The sequence below is a fragment of the Hyla sarda genome, chromosome 6 (genome assembly GCF_029499605.1).
Source record: "Hyla sarda isolate aHylSar1 chromosome 6, aHylSar1.hap1, whole genome shotgun sequence".
NCBI classification, from domain to species: Eukaryota; Metazoa; Chordata; class Amphibia; order Anura; family Hylidae; genus Hyla; species Hyla sarda.
In genome coordinates, this window is record NC_079194.1 from 279,196,863 (window position 1) to 279,219,233 (window position 22,371).

The 22,371-nt window shown below is 44.3% G+C and overlaps 1 protein-coding gene across 9 annotated transcripts in view; it reads right to left on the minus strand.

The window, feature by feature from the left end:
- The window catches only part of SIPA1 (signal-induced proliferation-associated 1), a 111,302-nt gene that overhangs the window by 40,713 nt on the left and 48,218 nt on the right, over positions 1–22,371 (minus strand). For all 9 annotated transcript variants that reach the window (XM_056527454.1, XM_056527453.1, XM_056527459.1 and 6 more), the window contains exons 2-6: positions 7,975–9,227; positions 7,765–7,889; positions 6,581–6,769; positions 2,326–2,500; positions 2,140–2,243 (exon numbers count right to left, since the gene is read on the minus strand). In XM_056527454.1, coding sequence (XP_056383429.1) covers positions 2,140–2,243; positions 2,326–2,500; positions 6,581–6,769; positions 7,765–7,889; positions 7,975–8,713 — 1,332 coding nt within the window. In that variant the 5' untranslated portion in view covers positions 8,714–9,227. The remainder of the gene's footprint in view (positions 1–2,139; positions 2,244–2,325; positions 2,501–6,580; positions 6,770–7,764; positions 7,890–7,974; positions 9,228–22,371) is intronic.

Sequence of the window (22,371 nt, forward strand, 5' to 3'; positions counted from 1 at the left end):
TTGTGCCAGTTGATTTAAAAAAAATGTTTTTCCACCAGAGTACCCCTTTAAGTTAATGGGAGTTAGAAAACTATGTAAAACAGCTTGTGTGACTATTTTAGGTTTACAGTCCATCTCTGGCGGCCACAACCAGGCATGAAAGTGACCCTTGATCTCGAAAGTCGTGACTGACTTTCCCAATGGGGGACTTCTTAAGGTGGGACTGGCATCTATCAGACTCAGACATGTTTGGCAAATCCACAGGATAAGCCATACATGTCCTAGATGGCATCACCCATTTAGGACTAGACCTTATTATATTTAGAGACCTCTGCCTCTGTTCCCCGTCCGCCGCAACCCTGTCTGTGCACCGAATTCTTCAATAAAGACCCCTGAATGGTGAGTTCTGGCCGCTGTCTTTTCTTATATTTCTAAATTATTATATTTAATATTTCATGTAATATTTCAACAAAGATTATATTAAAATGTATTTTCCAACTATATTTGCATATTTTTACACCTTTTAAAAATAAATAATCTGGTGTGGCTTCATTTAAGCTGGAGGGATGTTTGGCTTAGGGAAGATTGTGCAATATTACCATGATTGTGTAAATCGCGGTAAAACACGCCATTTTTATTGCCATGTTCAGTAAAAATGCACCTGAAATGCATGTGGTAATAATACACAACACAGAAATATCTTACATGCGATTTGCATTTATTTATTTTGGGGGGGGGGGGGGGGGGATTTTTCATTTCAGACCACATTTTGGGGCAAATGGGAAAAAGTAATTTTTAAGGCATTAAAAGGGTACTCTGGTGGAAAACTTTTTTTTTCCTTAAATCAACTGGTGCCAGAAAGATAAACAGATTTGTAAATTACTTCTATTAAAAAATCTTAATCCTTCCAGTACTTATTAGCTGCTGAATACTACAAAGGAAATTCTTTTTTCTTTTTGGAACACAGAGCTCTCTGCTGACATCATGACCACAGTGCTCTCTGCTGACATCTCTGTCGATTTTAGGAACTGTCCAGAGCAGCATATGTTTGCTATGGGGATTTTCTCCTACTCTGGACAGTTCTTAAAATGGACAGAGATGTCAGCAGAGAGCACTGTGTTCCAAAAAGAAAAGAATTTCCTCTGTAGTATTCAGCAGCTAATATGTACTGGAAGGATTAAGATTTTTTAACAGAAGCAATTTACAAATCTTACAAATTTATAGTAACAAGGATTGTCAGCTCACCCGATCCTCCGCATGGTAAGAAGACCTCCAATTCAGGAAGAAAAAGTGCAGGAGCCAGCGGTGTAATAAACTTCACCTTTATTCGTAATCCATATAAAACTTCAACATGGTGTCTCAAAATACAAACGATAAAACCTCCTCCTGGATTACGAATAAAGGTGAAGTTTATTATACCGTTGGCTCCTGCACTTTTTCTTCCTAATTTACGAATCTGTTCAACTTTCTGGCACCAGTTGATTTAAAAAAAAAAAAAGTTTTCCACCGGAGTACCCCTTTAATGGCAACATAATTGAGCTTTGAAAATGTGGTAAGAATGTATAATTAAATATTCTCAATGAGAAAGAACTTCGGAGCATTCACCTGGTTCGCACTTGAGCCAAGAAACGTCTTTATTGAATGTAGTCAATGTACATTTTGCAGGGAGGTGGGGAGCTAGTATTAGAACGGATGGGTTATGCCGGTGGGCGACGGTCCATATCCTCACGCTTCGTCAGGCCCCGTGGCGAGCGCGATACGGGTCGTCGCCCACCCGCTGAACCCACCCGTTCCCGTACCATCTCTCCACCTCCCTGCAATATGTTCATTGACTACATTCAATAAAGACATTTCTTGGCTCAAGCAAGTGCGAACCAGATGAGTGCGCCAAAGTTCTTTCTCATTGAGAGTTTGTTGAAGTACTGTGGATTATTTGTGAGCACCACCTATATCACATACCGGAGCCACATGTCGCTATACAACACAGGCTGCGCCCGTGAGTTGTAACTGCAACAAACCTGCGGTGATCTGTTTATTATAGACAGTGCCGGATTGCTATCTGCTTTGAAGAGTATACGTGTATAACATATTAATATAATTGTAAAAATTTTTTTAAATGTCCCCTATTATACAAACAAGCTGTCAGTGATTTCCGCCTACCTGCTGACTGTTGCTTGCAGTAAATGGAAGCATTGTTGAAACATGGAACATGATCTCGTAGTCCTGGTAGCGGGTGTAGAGAGAGTGCGTGCCTGTACTGTCAGCTGTGGACAAGGGAAATCCAATTAGTGGAAGAAGATGGAAAACCCGTGCTTGTGAAAAGAGTTCTGAAATGAAAAAGCTCACTTTTGTTGTCTAGCTGTGCTCGGTACTTGTCAAACCCCATTAGTCTGACTTCGTCTCCAAGTAAACTCAGGAACTCCTGGAAGGCCGGTCCTGCCGTCTCATTATTGTACATCTCCTCCTCCGAGGACTGTCCGCTGCGGCAGTAAAGAATACCAATCTTTCGCTGGAAACTGAGCTGGAATAAGGAATTTTGATACATTAAAATATTAGTTATTTCATATGCTACGTATAGAAATGTTCGTGGATTTATTATAAGGTGTCCTCCCACCTAATCACAGAAAATATACAAAATATACAAATATACAAAAGTATATAGGAATTAAAGGGGTATTCCAAGAAAAAACTTTTTTTTTTAATATCAACTTGCTCCAGAAAGTTAAACAGATTTGTAAATTACTTCTATTAAAAAATCTTTTAATAGAAGTACACTCTTTACACTGAGGACAAGCAGGGCTCTGTACACTGAGGACAAGCAGGGCTCTGTGCAGTGAGGACAAGCAGGGCTCTGTACACTGAGGACAAGCGGGGCTCTGTACACTGAGGACAAGCGGGGCTCTGTACACTGAGGACAAGCGGGGCTCTGTACACCGAGGACAAGCGGGGCTCTGTACACCGAGGACAAGCGGGGCTCTGTACACTGAGGACAAGCAGGGCTCTGTACACTGAGGACAAGCGGGGCTCTGTGCACTGAGGACAAGCAGGGCTCTGTACATTGAGTACAAGCAGGGCTCTGTACACTGAGGACAAGTAGGGCTCTGTACACTGAGGACAAACAGGGCTCTGTGCACTGAGGACAAGCAAGGCTCTGTACACTGAGGACAATCAGGGCTCTGTACACTGAGGACAAGTATAGCTCTGTCCACTGAGGACAAGCAGGGCTCTGTACACTGAGGACAAGCAGGGCTCTGTGCACTGAGGACAAGCAGGGCTCTGTACACTGAGGACAAGCAGGGCTCTGTGCACTGAGGACAAGCAGGGCTCTGTGCACTGAGGACAAGCAGGGCTCTGTGCACTGAGGACAAGAAGGGCTCTGTACACTGAGGACAAGCAGGGCTCTGTACACTGAGGACAAGCAGGGCTCTGTGCACTGAGGACAAGCAGGGCTCTGTACACTGATGACAAGCAGGGCTCTGTACACTGAAGACAAGCAGGGCTCTGTACACTGAGGACAAGTAGGGCTCTGTACACTGAGGACAAGCAGGGCTCTGTGCACTGAGGACAAGCAGGGCTCTGTACACTGAGGACAAGCAGGGCTCTGTACATTGAGGACAAGCAGGGCTCTGTACACTGAGGACAAGCAGGGCTCTGTACACTGAGGACAAGCAGGGCTCTGTACACTGAGGACAAGCCGGGCTCTGTACACTGAGGACAAGCAGGGCTCTGTACACTGAGGACAAGCAGGGCTCTGTACACTGAGCACAAGCAGGGCTCTGTACACTGAGGACAAGCAGGTCTCTGTACACTGAGGACAAGCAGGGCTCTGTACACTGAGGACAAGCAGGGCTCTGTACACTGAGGACAAGCAGGGCTCTGTACACTGAGGACAAGCAGGTCTCTCTGCACTGAGGCTCTATGACACGCTCTCTGCTCACACAGGAGCCTGCATAGAGCCCTGCTTGTCTTGCCCTCACTTCCTGTATTTGGACTTCTCAGAGAGACACACAGGCAATAGCTGCAAGGACAGCCTTTTTACACCCAAAAATATACACAATTTTGAACCTATGTATATAATAAATATAGATGTAATTAACTACATTATATAAAAAGTTTTTCCAAACAACGTGTACACCTTATGGATCTTACATGTAGCATGTTACTGTAAAGCATGCTCAAGTTTGTTGAGCACAGCATACATATAAATATATATATATATATATATATATATATATATATATATATATATATATAGAATGTATGCTTCTGTGTAAACTCCCACACCTTAGTGGTCTCGTGGTATAGCTCTGCACAACACAGAGGGTGCAATATAGTAATATGTAGAAGGAGTTATTGTGATTTCTAGCCATCTTGTAAATTGGAAGCACTTGGCTTGGTTCTTGCTAAAATGCAAGTTCTGTATAGTTTGCATTTCCCCTTCTGTCTATGTGAATTTCCGCTGGATGATCTGGTTTCCTCTCTGGCAGGTTAATAGGCTTCCTGAAAGCTTCGCTGTGTAGGGAACAGATGTGCTTGAATAAAGATCAGGCCGAATAAATCTGCAGAGCATTTTGGCACTGTGCATATTGAGGAACAGAAAGTGCAACCATAATCAATCTGCCCTTCATTTCCTTGCTAACTCGAATGAAAATGCCCCATGTTTTTATTTCATAGGAGATAATAGCCCTCATTACTAAGCTCGGTCCGACTGTTTTTTTTTTTTGCCGCACGCATGTTTGCGACATGCCTGCGCCAGCATGCGACCTTATGCACCGGAAAATTTCACAAAATCAATGGAAACCCAACAAAAGGTGACAACAAATTTGCATCAGAAACCTTTATATCTCATAGCCCCTTAAGGGCCAATTTTAATTTTACCATAAAATTTACAGCAAAACCCCAATTTTTTTTACATGTGGGTGGAAATTTATAAGAAAACTGCAATTTTGCAAGTTTTGGGGGGTTTGGTTTTTACACAGTGCACTTTATGATGATACGATGATAAAAATTGATACATTATCTTTATTCTGTAGGTCAATGTGATTTAAATGATACCCAATTTATATAATTTTTCTATTATTTTACTTACAAAAATCAAATGCATAAAATTGTCCTTTTCTTTTTCCATATACTGAGACGTGTGAGGGCTCATTTTTTGTGCTGTGATCTGTAGTTTTTATCTGTACCATTTTTGTTTTGATGGGACTTTTTGATTTCTGATTTTTTTCTGATATATAATGTGATTAAACATTTTTTTTTTTTTTGTGTAATTTTTTTTCTTACATTGAAACCATTTACCGTGCAGGATCGTTAACATTATAGTTTAATAGTTTGGAAATTTACGAATGCGGCAATACCAAAGAAATTTCTTTTTCTGGATCAGCTATTGGTGGCAAGAGGCTGGTAAGGGACCCTCCTTTGCCATTTTAGCTCACAAACCCCTGTGATCACATTGCGGGGGTTCCGTGAGCTCCACTGAGCTTCCACTTTTACTTTAGACACTGTGATCAGTGGCGTTGATCAAGGTGTCTAAAGGGTTAAATGCCGGGGCAGCAGCGAGATAGCTGTTGCCTGTCATAAGCAGTGAGTCCTGACACTCACTGTTCTAAAGCAAGCGCAGCCCCTGCACTCACTTCAAAGTCGCTGAAAGGAGAAATGCAGCAGAAATCTTCTCACCTTCCTATGTTCCCCCGTTGCGCCAGTATCAGCATCCCATTCCTCTGCCGCTGCTCGGTTCCATGCCTTTTAGGCTCAAAAAGTCACAATGCGGTCAGTGTATCGCCGGCCGCAGCGATGTCCCAACTTGGCTGGTGATAGGCTCAGCACACTGTCATATAAGAAGCTCGGGCCAGCTCCTTACATGACAGTGCGCTCAGCCTATCACCGGCCAAGGCGAGACATCAGCCGAGGAGGGACATCGAAAGGTGAGTTAAAGTTTGTTTTTTTAGTCTCTGCAGCCCGGGCACAGGGGAACTTAAAAGATTTCTGCCGCATTTCTCTGTTAAGGATTTAAGGACATACAGGTACGCCCTTGGTCCTTAAGTACCAGGACACAAGGGTGTACCTGTATGCCCTTGGTCCTTAACAGGTTAAGGTTTTTTTTAACTAAAAAAAAATCCCTTCACTTCTGGCCCTTTGGAATGTTTTGGGTTTGGTTTTTGCCTGATACTAGGTTTCTTAGTTATAGTGTGTGTACAATTATTCATTTGTAATGTAATGTAGAATGAAAATTTTTCTTGAGTACACCAAAAATCCCAACGCACGTCAAAGTTTCCCTAAAAAATAAAACAACGGAAATGCATCTAATAATAAATAAAGGAAAAAACACATGGGTTATATAAAAGGTCCTCAGGTTGTGTGTGGTGTTGCAGCTCAGTTCCATTGAGGTGAATAGAGCAAAGTTGTAATATCACACACAACCTGAGGGCTGTTTTTGAAAAAATTTGCTCTATGTTTCTATCTCTGAATTACCCCTCTAAAACTACAACAAAGACAACCGTAAAAAAAAAAAAAAAATGACATGACATATCCAATCTCTACAATCAGATAGACTACTCAATACAAACAAGTAATATAATTAAAAAGGGTCGTACACACTTACCCCCTGTTCATCCAGCTTTAGGAGAGTCTCTGGTACTTTGGGGGAGTTTGATGCCAGGCGTAGACACTGCAGATTAACTTCTGGTACAATGTATTCCAGAAGCTTTTTAGGTGAAATTGCCCTAGAAGAATTGGGTCGTATAGATGAAGGAAAGGCTTCCTCAAGGATGGACCCTCGAAGTGTCTTTAACTTTAAACAGAAAATTTTAAATAGTTGATTTACTACAGTTCATTCTTTCTCATATCTACTCATTTTGTTTGAAGAAATACAAAAACTCTATAACAAAACCTTTGTATCAGCCAGTTATTATATCATTATATTACAAATGTTATTTTTGCTTTTTTGTTCTGTGTCTCCCAACAGTGTTTCACTTAAAGGGATTTCCCATTTTAGGCTGGGTTCACATGAGCGTTAGAGATCTCCATTATGAATGCAAATAATGGATCTAGATGGAACGTTTCACAACGGACACCAACAGATCCTGAAGAGGGGATAAGATGCCTGATCGCGGGAGTCCCGCCGCTGGGGACCCCCTTGATCTTGCACGAGGCACCCTGTTTGTAATCAGTCCCCGGAACGTGACCTCAGTGACCTCAGAGACCCCCACCACTGAATGAAGTGGCATAGTGGTACATGTCCTTCTAACTTTTCCATATATATATATATATATATATATATATGTATATATATATATATATATATATATATATATATATACATAGAACACACGCATGGTAAATAGGTTATCTGGACACCAACAATTTTTTTATATATGGTTGGTGGCGATATAAACAAAAAGCATACTGACCTACCTTGGCCATATAAATCTCCTGGTGTGACATAATCTGGTCTACCACTCACCACGCTACCTCTTATGTCTGAGATGAACTTGTCTCCACAGGACCTGCCTGCTCAGCCATTCACTGGCCACAGCAGCATCCCACCTCAATAAATAATTGATCAGTCCTGCTGAGACAAGTTTACCTCAGAAGTAGGAAGTAGTGGGAGAAGCAGGGCCCTGGATGACATCATGCCAGGATCTGTAGGGTACCAAGGTGAGTGAGTATTCCCTTTTTTTTAAATCTTCAAATCAGTACCAGCCTTATGTAAAAAAAAATATATATATATATATTGATGTCTGGATATCCCCTTTAAGATCATAGATAACAGAGCTCTTCTTTTACCTCAGTGGTCCTGAATATGATTCTGTAGTTATATTGAACTCCATTGGCACTTTCTCTTTCATCCCTGCGTATGCTTATTGCCACAGGGCCCAGTCTTTCGTCAGCTCCAAAAAAATTCTGATGTTCTGGAGGGAAAAAAAACAATGTCAATTTTATGTAATTTGTTAATGAAACATCAAAGTGCTTAGTAAATAAAATAAGGCCACTGACCTTTGCCATAAAAATACTTCCGGTAATAAAGTGCACCCAGGTCTTGATATTCCACAAAGTAGCTGCTATCTCTTATTCTCTCTCTAGCTTCTTCTAACACTGATACAGAGGCATTGGGCCCACGAACTGGAAAATTGATAAGTGGTGCGTGGAGAGATGAAACAGAACAAAAATCCCATCCTTGATCCTTTTGGCCTTCTGCTTCTTCTCCTCCTACCTCATTGCGAAAATATGGACAGCTGAGCAGGAGCTCATTGTCTTTTCCATCTCCAGGGTCACCTGGGTCTTCTGGAGATGACAAGGATCTTCTGGGTGAAGAATTAGTCCTGATCTGAGAGGCAGCAGATGCCCCACTTCTCACATTTTTTCTAACATCTGATTGTCTCTTACGGAAAGGATCAAACAGTATACTCTGGATGTCATGGTGGCCAAAACTCTTTGGTCGTGGGGCTACAGGATCTCCTTCGGGAGGCCTCTCCTTTACCTCTTGGGCCGACGGCCCTTGGCTGTTTCCAGCCAGCCCAAGCAGAATGAATGGATCTTTGAACCGTGGGGCAGATGGGCTCCCAGATCCTTTATCACGAGGATCAAATTCTGACTCTGAAAGGGAACGTCCCCCTCCGTTGTGCTTGCTGTTCCCCGAGGATATCAGCGACTTAGATTCACGAGGACTCTTGTGAGGGGAAGAACGGGCTGGAGGTTGGCGGAGCTTACGCACAAAGAGGTCATCAGACTGCATCTCATGAAGAGGAACTCATTTATGATATCTGAAAGGTTCCTGGAACGGTTTTCTCTTGTTTTCACTTTTCCACCTGTTCTCCTTTTGTGTGCTTTTTTTTTTTTTTTTTTAAGGTTTCTTGGCATGTGCTGTATTGTATTATAAATGTTTATCTTGTCTTTTTCACAATGTCAATTTTCTTGCATGCAATAGTTTGACTGTTGTTTCTCATTATGTGTCTGCAGAAGGCCTATTTGTATATACTTGCTCCGTAACCCGGTCGTCGTCCTATTTTCTCCTCTTTTATTTTCACATACTGTACTAGCGGCCTTTACTTTAATTTGTTTCCCTATAGTACTTGGTTTCTCTTGCTGCTTTTTTATGTTGGCCACTTTCTCCTTTCATCCTCTCTTTTATGTAGTTTGATTTAATGTTTAATCCCCTCTGCTGTGCTTTATTGTCTAAATATTAGTGGGAATAAAGATGGCAGAAAACAATGTATATCTTCCACATCCAGGTCAAGCTATGTTCACACCTAACAGAAGAAAGGAGACTACAGTTAGTGGATGACATCTATTTCACTTTATCACAATGTTAATGCAAATTTCATCCAAATATGTTAGATATTAAAGGTAACCTGATTACTATTCCATGCTGCCTGAATTACAGGCAGCATGAAACAGAGTCTTATAATACAAAAAACTGTAACTATATTTGGAAATACTTGGAAATTTTTGAGAAATCACGTATAAGGGTACGGTCCCACCGCGCTTACACCGCGTATTTCATGCTGCGCAAAATCTGATGCTGCAGTGGGAAATATGCTGCGTAGGCTTTCTGGCGGCAGCCCTGTGTGTGCAGTGAATTTTGGAGTTGGGGCCATGTGCCGGCGTGACTGTTACGCACAGCTCATGCCTCCAAAACACACTGCAAACATAGGGCTGCTGCCGGAAAGCCCTGTATGTATGGTTATCGGGGGTTATGCAGCGTATTTCACAATGAAACAGCAAATTTTGTGCAGCGTTAAATACACTGCTTAAGCGTTACATGGGACTGTACCCTCAAAGCCGCCAGGGTAAGATCACAGCGCCTGCATACACAGAACATAGATGTAAGTAGACAGCTCTGTACATTGTGTAAAGCCGACACAAAAAAGAACTGAAACAGGAACGGCTATGGTGGTTTCCCGGCCTCTTGCTTGCTTTGGCCAGAGGAAGCAGGATGCAAAACGGTCGTAGCAGTTCTTATTTAGTTCTGGCTGATTTATTTATTTTTTCTGCTCTATCAGAGGACATTTTGAATATGGATCTAAAAAAGTTAAATTTTAACAGATGCGAAAGACACGGTTATACCTCAGTCAGCAGTACAAAATGAAAGAAAGGACATGTTTGTACAAAAATACAATTTACTGGTCCTGCATATTGCATTGTGTACAATTTTGGACATCTGTGTATAACAGGGACATGGCTGAACTGGAGAGGGTGCAGAGGAGGGCGACAAAGATAATTGATGGTATTGGGAGGATTAGATACCACGACAGGTTATCAAGCTTGGGGTTATTTAGTTTGGAGAGAAGACATGTTAGGGGCGATCTGATCACAATGTGCAAATATATGAATGGACAGTACAGAGATCTTTCTAGTGATCTTTTTATACCTAGGTCGGTAACAATAACAAGGGGGCATCCTCTTCGTCTAGAGGAAAGAAGGTTTCACCATCATCACAGACAGAGATTCTTTACTGTAAGAGCAGTGAGACTATGGAACTCTCTGCCAAATGATGTTGTGATGTTTGACTTGATAAACACATTCAAGGGGGGTTTGGATGTTTTTCTGTAAAAATATAATATTACAAGTTATGGATAGTAAATTTATGGGGATAGAACGTTTATCCAGGGATTTATTCTGACGCCATATTGGAGTCGGGATGGAATTTTTCCTCAGTTATGGGGCAATTGGCATCAGCCTCATTTTTTTTTTGCCTCCCGCTGGATCAACACACAAGGGCTATAGGTTGAACTTGATAAACTCATGTCTTTTTTTTATCTTCATGAACTATCTAACTATGTAAAAAAAAAAAAAAAAGGTTAATTCTTCAAAATATAGTGCAAAGATATATGATGATGATGACTTTCAATCTGCACAGCACAGAGGAAAAGTGACCTACACAACAGGAAGTGTCAGCTTGTTTTCTGCACGCTCTGGTGGCTAGTATAGTATGTCAGAATCAATCTTATATGTCATTTAGATTCCAATTAAATTGACTTTCTACTTCTCCGTTGTGTTTATTTTCAGTGCGCTATAATCTGTCTGTGTTTATTACGTACAGGATGTTAATAGTACATAATAATCAGGCCATCTCTTTAACTGTTTAGAATAGTGTTTACAAGCCTCACACTCTTGTAAATTCCACCATACTCCTTTAGAGCAGTGGTTCCCAACCAGCGTGCCTCCAGCTGTTGCAATACTACAACTCCCTACATGCCCAGACAGCCAAAGGCGGAAGATCATAAATACAAAGTACATGAAGTATATGTGAAAATTACAGCTGTCCCGATTTGTAATGAATATTAGCTTTAGGGCTGATCCTTACTAATCCAAACAATCATATGAAAAAACATCCAGGCAAGATTTTATTAAAAAATTTTTGCACATTGCTTCAACGGGTACATTTTGTCCAGAACTCTCGGAGCCGGAGGCTGTGATTGTGAAGTCACGGCCACGCCACCTTGTGACGTCACGTTACGCCCCCTCCATTCATGTCTATGGGAGGGGGGGGGGTGACGAGACGTCACAACCACTGCCGCAGGAACTCGGCATTTGTTTAGAATTACGGGTGCTGCGGGAGATTGCGGGGGGCCCCAGCAGCAGGACTCCCGTGCTCAGGGATCTTATCCCCTAGATGTCTAGCAGCAGAGTACCCCTTTAAATAGACCAACATATTCTAAAGTGCTGTCAAAATATTTCATCATTTACTGATGCCCAAACAGTTCCTGTACCTAATAGCGCTCATAACCCTAAATTCTGTATCTAAACACACTCACATCCACACTACCAACATCTCCCATCTACTCTGTGTACTGCTCTAGTAAAAGTGTGCACAGGTACCCAGTTTATGGCCTGGACCCACAGAAAGAGGTAGATTTAAGAATAAATATGCATATTGTATACTGATATCAAAGTTACAAGAGACAAATGAAAGGCAACCATAGGAGATGGGATTTTCATCAAACAATAGCCTTTCCTGAGGCAAGATGAATAAATTGCCTCACGCTGCAGCCAGTGAAAGAGAGATAGAAGTCCATCTCTGTGCTTTCCCAACCAATTTGGGGTAGAAGGCACCATTTCCCTTAAAGAAGACCGGTCACTGCTCCTGATATGCCTGTTTTTAGTAAATACTTATATTCAATTTTAAATAATTTTTTTTTTCCACATCTCTTTATTAATTTGCACATTTTGTACAGAAATGCAACGGGGCATACCCCTCATAGACAACATCAACAAAGGGGCCGAGAAGGCTTGACCAAACACAAAGCGAAAAGTCAGACCCAGGGACCTGAGTACACCCCCCACCCCAACTCCCCCCTCCCCCCCATACAATTCCAACAACCCCCCCCCCCCCCCCATCCAGGCCGGAAGTCAAAGCAATCAATACAGAACCTCAGTGATAAGTCAAAATAAACATGCAGGTGAGGAATACGGTCTCAGAACATCGAGGTCTCCCCAGTAAGCGCATCATTAGTAGATGATCATCTGCTGGGAGATGGCAGACGTAAGCGTCCCAATGAGCCAGAGATAGCTCTAGTCAAATACCAAGAGGTGGAAGCAAAAGTCCCCATCAAGGAGGCAATTTCCTCCTCATCTAGAAACCCTAGTATAAAGGTTTTCCATTTTTTAAAGAAGGATTTGGATGACTTCTCTTTGGTATGTAGAATCTCAAGCCTATCCATGTGCATATACTTCTTGACCTGGTCTACCACTTCTCCTGTTGTGGGCATCTCGACTCCCAGCCAGTGCACCAACAGGCACCGTTTGGCCACCAAGAGAAACACATGTAGAAGCAAGGTAAGGCGGGTACCCTCAGGGGCGATATGCAAGATCACCATAGTGGGGATAATCCGCAGCGTCACCCCGAACCTGTCCGAGAGCAAGGCAAAAAGGTCAGTCCAAAAACGGGTAGAGAGAGGGCAGGTCAGTAGGCCATGGAGCAGATTAGTCCGGAACATTCCCCAGTTGGGGCAGTGCTCCAACCTGTCAGGTCTGTCAGGTGTCCGTGGCACGGAGAAGCCGTAAGTAGCATGATGGATAATTCGAAAATGTGTCTCCCTCCACCCCTCATTAGTGACTGCTTTCCGCACTTTGGTCCAACCCTCCAGGATGGGGACAACTAGATCCGACAATTGTAGTTTCTCTTCCCAATAACGGAACAAAGACCGGGCCACCCCCGTGCTACCCTTACGGATGATATGTCTGTAAAGTCGAGAGAAGGAATGGGAAGGAGAAGAGGAAGAAATAAAGTGGTCAAAAGAAGTAGTCACCCCCTCCATAGTCATGTCGGTCAGGCATAGTCGAAGAAACGTCATCAGCTGGGTATAAGGAAGGAAGTGTCCATCAGGTAATTGGAATTGCTCGCTCATCTCCCTGAAGGATAGATATCTGCGGTCAGTAGGGTGAAATAACTGCCCAGCCGTAAGGATGTCCACCTCCCTCCACCTCTCGAACAGCCTATTTTCCCGACCCTGGAGAAATTGTGGGAGAGACCATAACGGCATGTGCTTAGATAGGGAAAAGGGTAATCCCATCAGATCCCTGAAATGCTTCCACGCAATTATGGTGTCCCGGAAAAGAGTAGTGAACCATGGAAGTGGGGGATGGAAGTGAACCTCGTATGAAGCAACCCACCCAGCAACCAAGGAGCTGCAATACCTGACTCCAGACGGTTAATGGAGAAACTATCACCACCTCCCAGCCAATCGATAGAGTGTCTGAAGAGGCAAGCCAAATTATAGTGTTTGACATCAGGAAAGTTAACGCCTCCCTGCTCTTTGGGAAGCATAAGCTTGCTGAGTGCTATGCGAGGTTGCTTGTTATTCCAGATGAACTTAGTGTAGGCAGAGTTCAAACAATTGATATCCGTTGTGCGCAGCAACAACGGAATCATTTGCAGTGGGTACAGTAATTTAGGAAAATTTAGCATCTTGACCAAGTGGCATCTGGCTAAGAAGGGTAAGGGGAGGGATGGCCATCTGCGCAGCTCCTCAGCAAGTCTGCGAAGTAATGGAGTGAAGTTCATGAAGTAGAGAGAGAAGGGAGTACTCCCCACCCATATCCCTAGGTATTTAAAAGAGGATCTAGTAACTGAGACTGGTGAGGGCATCGTCAGCCTCCCCCCTGGGAGACCAGAGGGAGACAAGTCAAGGAGTACACTCTTAGAGGCATTCACAGTGAAGCCTGAGACCTTACCAAAGTCTAAGAGATATCTAAACACTGTAGGTAAGTCCCTTTCAGGCCTCCCTAGAAAGAGCAGGAGATCGTCAGCGAATAGGGCATGGGACAGGGTCTGCCCCCGCACCATTATGCTTTCCACATCCCCGTCCTCCGCCAGCCTGCGTGACAGGGGTTCTATGGCAATATCGAAAAGGAGGGGTGACAAAGGACACCCCTGCCGCGTACCTCTCAATATTGGGAAGGGGGCCGAGAGAAACCCGGGGATGTTGATACGCGCCCTGGGACCGCTGTATAGGTTTTGGAGGTACGCCAAAAAGGGACCATCAAACCCCATTCTCCGGAGGACCGCCCATAACCAGTTCCAGCCTACCTGGTCAAAGGCCTTTTCGGCGTCAATGGAGACCATGGCAGGGGAAGGGTGGCCGTGAGGGTTCCGGCGTACTTTTTCCAGGACAGCCACCACCTTACGGATGTGTGTAACTGCAGACCTCCCCCCTATAAAACCCACCTGGTGGGGTGAGATAAGCCGGGGCATAAAAGTGGCAAGGCGGTTAGCCATAATCTTTGCAAGCATTTTCAGATCCGCATCGATCAGCGAAATGGGTCTATATCCCCCAGGAGACAAAAGATCCTTCCCAGGTTTGGGTATGACTTTAATATACGCTGTGTTAGATGCAGGGGGTATGGGCATTCCAGTTAAGTAAGAATTAAACAAGTTGAGCAATGCGGGTGAGACTTCCTTCGCCAAGATCTTATAGAAATCCCCCGAGAACCCGTTGGGTCCCGGAGCCTTGCTAGCCTGCAAACCTTTGATCACCCCATCCAGCTCATCCAACTGGATTGGAGCATACAAATAGTCCCTGTCCTCCTCAGACAGAGTCGAGAGAAGACCCTGTGGGAGCCAGGAGGAGAATTCATCCTCCCGAGCCTCAGAGGGCGAGTAGAGGTCGGAATAGAAGGTAGCTAGAATCTCCACTAACCGTTTGGGTTCCCTATGCACGACCCCCTCCCTATCCTTGAGTGCCGCAATCGTGGTCGAGGGTAAGGCTCCCTTCGCAAACCTAGCCAGTAAACGACCGGATTTATTGCCAAACCAAAAAAGAGAGGCCTCCAGGTGGGACCTTTTCATGTTCTCCCTCTTCTCAATCCAACCATCGTAAGAGGCCTTAGCAGCGACCCATGCACTTCTAGACATCTCAGACGGGTTGGCAAGAAAGTCAGTGTAGGCTGAACGTAAGGCAGAACCCACTACCCCCAGTTGAGTCACGATTTTCCTCCTCAGAGAGGAGGTATAGGCTAGGATACGGCCCCGCACAACAGCCTTGGCAGTGTCCCAATATAGCTGTGGATTAGAGACGTGAGCAGCGTTATCCGTGCTATACTCTAGCCACCACCCTTTGAGCAATACTTGGAAGTCCTCATCTCTGGCCAAACTGAAGGGAAACTTCCATAGGAAGTCTGAGCCCCTAGGGATAGTATCATTCAGGGTGATGAGCAACGGGGCATGGTCAGAAATCACCATATCAGAGAAGGATGCAGAATCTAGTTTGGGGAGGAGAGAGTCCGTCAGAAAACAGTAGTCCAGTCGAGACCATGAGTCATGAGAATGCGAGTAATGGCTAAAGTCACGGTCGTCGGGGTGAGAGCGCCGCCAAGAGTCCCAGTCCTGTCGTCCAGGGAAGTAGTAAAACGTCAGAAGGTCTAGGAGGGGGGGGGGGGGCGGGCATCTGTTACTCCTTCTTTCTTCCCTGCAGTCCATGACCATATTAAAGTCCCCAGCTATCAGTTTCCCAGAAGGTCCGTCAGCAGCAAGCATCCCAGTCAGTTCCCCAAGAAACCCGTCCTGTCCCGAGTTGGGGCCATACACATTAACCACTATGAAGTCTTCCCTAGCCGTCTTGACATGTACAGGGCAAATCCGTCCCACAGTATCAGGAGAAGTGGAGAGAATCTCACATTGTAGGGACTTGTGAAAAAGAGTCAGCACACCTGCCTTCTGGTCAACTGCTGAAGATCCCTCCACTCTGCCCACCCACCACTTTTTCATTCGGAAGAAGTCACCCTCCTCCAGATGCATCTCCTGTAGGAGAGCAATGTTAGGAGATAAACGTTTAAGATGCCTAAGTACCATGTTGCGCTTGTGGGGAGACCTCCAACCTTTAACGTTCCACGATACTATTTTCATAACGCAACCAACAGAGCATAGTTATCAAGAAGTTCCTGAATAATGAGGTCCCAACAACCCGAATCCTGCCCCCCCCCCCCCCTGAAACCCTCCCCCCACCCAAGGCACTGTGCCATTGCTCATCACCTCTAGACTTCCCAAATCCATCAGTGAAAACCACTTCAATCTATTCCCACCGCTCCTACCTCAAAACTGTTGCGCGTAAGACAGTCCCAAAAAAGAGAGTCCAGGCCTTAGACCCAACCAATACCACATAAACAATCCCTGACCCCCCCCCCTCAGGAAATGAGGAACTCCCAGCGACCCCATACCCCGTGGAACATCCCCATATGGCCCGCCCCCCTCCCTATCCATAGCCAGTGCGGAGAGGCCCATGAGTGTATGCAGTGCGAAATCCCCCACATTTCCCAGCAAAAAGCAACCGGTATGAGCTCCGAGTACCACTAGGACCAAGTGCCCGTTTGTAACAAAGACAAGTATTATATATATTTTTTTTCCCTCCCCCCCCCTTCCCTTATGCACATAAGTAACAGTGAGTACCATATCCTGTACCAATAACCTCTTCCCCCCGCCACACTGCCTAACTAGAGTCCATGCAATGTGCAGTTTGTGCAGTTTCTTGCAGAGAAAGACATGATCAAAATTAACCAAATTCTGTAATTCACAGTTCTGAAAATGAAAACAGAGAACATAACAAAGCCTGAGAAAAATACATGAAATTTTAATGAATCTGTAAAATACTTTCCCGTTTTAGTATAAATATTATGCAATTGTGGTTTTAAAAAGGAGAAGAAAAACTTCTAGATTAACCCCTTAAGGACGCAGCTCATTTTCACCTTAAGGACGCAGCCCTTTTTTGTAATTCTGACCACCGTCACTGCATTAAAAATTCTAAGACGCTTTTACCGATTATTCTGATTTTGAGATTGTTTTTTCGTGACATATTCTACTTTATTTTGATGGTAAATTTTCATCGTTACTTGCATCCTTAAATCCCAAAATTCAATGCAAATTTTGAAAATAATGCATTTTTCTAACTTTGAAGCTCTCTACTTGTAAGGAAAATGGGTATTCAAAATAAATGTTATATTGATTCACAAATACAATATGTCTACTTTATGTTGGCATCATAAAACGGACATATTTTTACTTTTTGAAAAAATTAGAGGGCTTCAAAGTATAGCAGCAATTTTCACCGGAATTCCCACGGGCATATGCATACGCCCTACGTCCTTAAGGACTCGGGATGCAGGGTCGTATGCATACGCCCTATGTCCTGAACAGGTTAAAATGTACGGTCACTTTCTGTGAACCTAGCAGAATATATATGATTATCGCTTAAGCAGCAATTCCATAATGTGTTGTTATTGATGGAATATTTCCCTTTAGACATGAACGCAGTTTAGTAGTATAATAACCCTTCTTTATATGTATTATTAGGGCATGTGGACATCATAGAGGAGATACCCTGCTATAAGCAAGAACAGAGTCGTTCAGTTTAAACAGCTCTCGTTGTATTACAGGGCCAATCAATCATTCTAATGGCTGCCATGGAATACTCCATTTCCTATGCAACGGTCACAGCAGGAAAAATGCCCAGCTAGCTTTTACCAGAGGTGCCAGGCATAGGGGCTGGATTCTAAAAACAGGTTGTCTTAAACAAGACAGCCCCTTTAAATGGACACTGTCAGAATGAAGAACATTTTATAGCTTGTGTATCAGGCAGATTAGCATAAGTAGGTGAAGAGACCCAGCACAGCAGAAGAAGTGAATGCATGGTGCGTAAGGATGGACTCATCGCTTGCCTGGGACACGCACCTTCCTGAGCAGTGGATGCCAGAATGAGTGAACAGCAGAAATAGAGGGATTTGTGAGCCAAATACAGAAGCTAGACACATTAAAAAACATGCAAAGTATCTGCATAACCTAGTGATTAACATATATAAGCATTATTTTTTTTCTGGGATAGACAGGTACACTTTAACCAATATTTTGTATTACAGGACATCAGACTGGTGTAGCCTGGGTATACAGTGTTTTTTTGTGCATCTACATAATATAAGGACAAATTAATACCAGTTTTCAGTCTGTCACCTACTCGGTTTGCACAAAACAGTAAGACTTTTTGCCCTATTATTGTTGCCTGGTGTAACATGGGGTGTGGCCTAAACCCACATCTCAATTATTACATTATATGCCTGTTGGACTGACGCAGCAATGCGTGATTTATACAGAGACCGTAGCCTCTTAAAGGGGTACTCCGCTGCTCAGTGTTTGGAAATAACTGTTCCAAATGCTGGAGCCGGCGCTGGGAGCTCGTGACATCATAGCCCTGCCCCCTCATGATGTCACGGCCTTCCCCCTCAATGCAAGTCTATGGGAGGGGGCGTGATGGCCATCACGCCCCCCTCCCATAGACTTGCATTGAAGGGGCGGGGTGTGATGCCATGGGGGCAGGGCTATGACCTCCAGGTGCCGGCTGAGCAGCAAGTACCCCTTTTAAGGAAACGGCTGAATGCTATGGCTGCCAGGATTTTACTAAAAAGTGACTTGTCTTAGTAGAATACCTTCCCCAGTCTGATAACACCACTATCAGGGGCGGACAAATCACATGTGCAGCATATTCAGCTGCACAGGGGCCCGCCACTACACATGGGCCCTCAGGCACTGGCCAAGGCCCCCTTGAGAGAGAGGGGCAGCTGGTGAGGATCCAGGACAGTTGTCCCGATCCCCACTCAGACAAGTGCTATATATTTTTTTTACAATCCCTGCGCTGCTCCTGCTCCGGTATCATTAGGGAGACAGGCAGTAGCGCAGGGATGAAGGTATCTGATTCATGGCTCCGCCCCCGGCACAGGAAGAGGACGGAGGCCGAGAGCTGATCGGCCTCCCAGGAGCACAGCGGCTGTGAGGGGAAGTTATGTCTCCTGTCCTGCCTCTCTTCTCACTAGCAGTATAACCTGGGGCTGGGGGGTAGCAGCCTAGTGGGGTCACTTTCCCTCCTCCGGGGTCCACAGGTCACCTACAGGTCACATTCCAAGAACAATTTTTGGGAAAAATTGCGGCAAAAATGGTGCGGTTTGTTTATTTATCATTAATCCATTAAGGCAGTGTTCCCCAACCAGGGAGCCTCCAGCTGTTGCAAAACTACCACTTCTGGACAGCTAAAGACTGTCCGGGCATGCTGGGAGTTGTAGTTTTGCAACAGCTGGAGGCACACTGGTTGGTATACACTGATATAGATAGATTGACTGGGCATAGATCAGTGTTTTCCTACCATGGTGCCTCCAGCTGTTGCAAAACTACAGTCTAGGCATGCTGGGAGTTGTAGTTTTGCAACAGCTGGAGACACCCTGGTTGGAAAACACTATCTACCTATCGATCTATCCATCCCACAGGGTGCCTCCAGCTGTTGCAAAACTACAACTCCCAGCATACCTCAACAGCCAAAGGCCCAGGAGTTGTAGTTTTTTAGTTTTGCAACATCTGGAGGCACCCTGGTTGGTAAAAAGATATCCATGTCCTATCTATCATCTATCTATCTATCTATCTATTTATCTATATATATATATATATATATATATCTATCTATCTCTACTGTATCTACTGTATCTATCTTATATCTATCTATCTATCTAATATCTATCTTATATCTATCTCTATCTATTTCATATCTATCTATCTCATATCTCATATTTATCTCCTACCTGAACAATTGATGTATGGGGGGGGGGGGGGGGGGCAGGCACGTTCTTTGCACAGGGGCCCTATGCTGTCTGTGTCCGCCCCTGACCACTATAAAGTATATAATGTGAATGGGGGAGCTTTATCAAAACCTGTGCAGAGGAAAAGTTGTCCAGTTGCCCATAGCAACCAATCAGATCACTTCTTTCATTTTTCACTGGCCTTCCTAAAAATGAAAGAAGCCATCTGCTTGGTTGCTATGGGCAACTATGAAAGTTTTCCTCTCCACAGGTTTTGATAAATCTCCCCCCCATGTGTGTATTTGCATTGTCTTATTATTACTGTACATCCACGTGTAGCAGATATGCTACATTTGTTTTATTTGAACAGCAGAAAATCTGCACCAAATTCTACCTACTTGCTGTAGATTTTCAAAATACAATACTTGGTTGTATATTGTAAATACTGCAAATTTTCTGTGCAAAAAATCTGCAGCATATGTACTACAGGTGGTCAAACCCTTATTTTTATTATAATTATACTATATAATAAATGGGTTTTTCAATCTCATTACATTATCCTCTATCCTGTTACAAGCAAATTGGTGGGGGTCCGACCACTGGGACCCCCACTAACCCCAAGAACAAGGAAATAATTGTCCTTGAAATGAATAGTGCGGATCGCACCTGTGTGGTCACTGCTCCATTTATTTTCTATGGGGCTGTGAGCATTTCCCAAAATGGGCATGTAAAATAAAATATGCCGCAGAATTTTGCGCAGTGTGAACTTAGCTTTAAACTGTATACCAAAGAGGAACAATGCCAGCACAGTCTATGTTAATATGAATACTTTGTTCCATATATACTGTATATACTCGAGTATAAGCCAAGTTTTACAGCATGATTTTTCGTGCTGAAAACACCCCCCTCGGCTTATACTCGAGTGAACTCTCCGCCCTCAGTGGTCTTCAACCTGCGGACCTCCAGATGTTTCCAAACTACAACTCCCTGCAGCGGATGGCTGTCCGGGCATGCTGAGAGTTGTAGTTTTGAAACATCTGGAGGTCCGCAGGTTGAAGACCACTGCGGCCTTCGTCATCATCCAGACCCCCCACCCCCTTTAGTTTTGTACTCACCTCTGCTCGGCGGGACGTTAGGGTGAGCTGGTCCGGGCCATCTGTGCTGCAGGACCGTCCGGTGGGGAGAGATAGTCGTTCAGGGCTGTCCATCTTCACCGGGGGGGCCTATTCTCCGCGCTTCGGTTCCGGCCCTGGAATAGTTACGTTGCCTTGACGACGACGCACAGGGACGTTCATAAGCAACGTCCCTGTGCGTCGTCGTCAAGGCAACGTCTCTATTCTGGGCCTGAAGCACGGAGAAGAGGCCCCCCTGGTGAAGATGGACAGCCCGGAACGACTATCCCTCCCCATCGGACGGTCCTGCACAGATGGCCCGGACCAGCGCACCCTAACGACCCGCTGAGCGGAGGTGAGTACAAAACTAAAGGGGGGGGGGGGGGGTGTCTCGATGATGTCGAAGGCCGCAGTGGTCTTCAACCTGCGGACCTCCAGATGTTTCAAAACTACAACTTCCAGCATGCCCGGACAGCCATCGGCTGATGACAGGCGGTGATGATGAAGGAGGGGGGTGGGATGATGACAAGGGGATGATGACAGGTGGTGATGATGAAGGGGGTGTGGGATGATGACGGGGGGATGATGACAGGCGGTGATGATGAAGGGGGGATGATGACAGGGTGATGATCATAAGGGTGTTAATGGCGGGGGTCTTGATGATGACAGGGGGGAATGATGTATTTCCCACCCAGGGCTTATAGTCGACTCAATAACTTTTCCTGGGTTTTTATGGTGAAATTAGGGGCCTTGACTTATATTCGGGTCGGCTTATACTCGAGTATATAGGATAGTAGTTTTTTTTATGACATTTAGGACAGACATTGCGCTGACATACTTCCTTCTATTTTCTGTTACAGCATAACATTACAACATTTAAAAAAAACAAAACAAAGAGGAAACGCGTTGTGTATGTCATATAATACTATTGCTTTTCTGTATAGGTGCATTTTACAGCACACCATAAAAATTCTACAGCGTTCAGGTCAATAATCTACTAGAGAGGTAAGAAAACCGTTCTATACATTTTAGACTGAATTATCCTTTTTCATGATTTCAACATTCATCTGAAAACTAAGAAACCCAAAAAGGAAATAAATAGGTGTCTACTCTGAATCCTATTGTAATAGTGAGACCTGAACTCATACCCTCCGGACATCCATTACTGAAGAGACCGCGCAGAAAGACCCGAGAGGTCACCATAGAGAGGAGAGGCACTGAGTGAAATGCC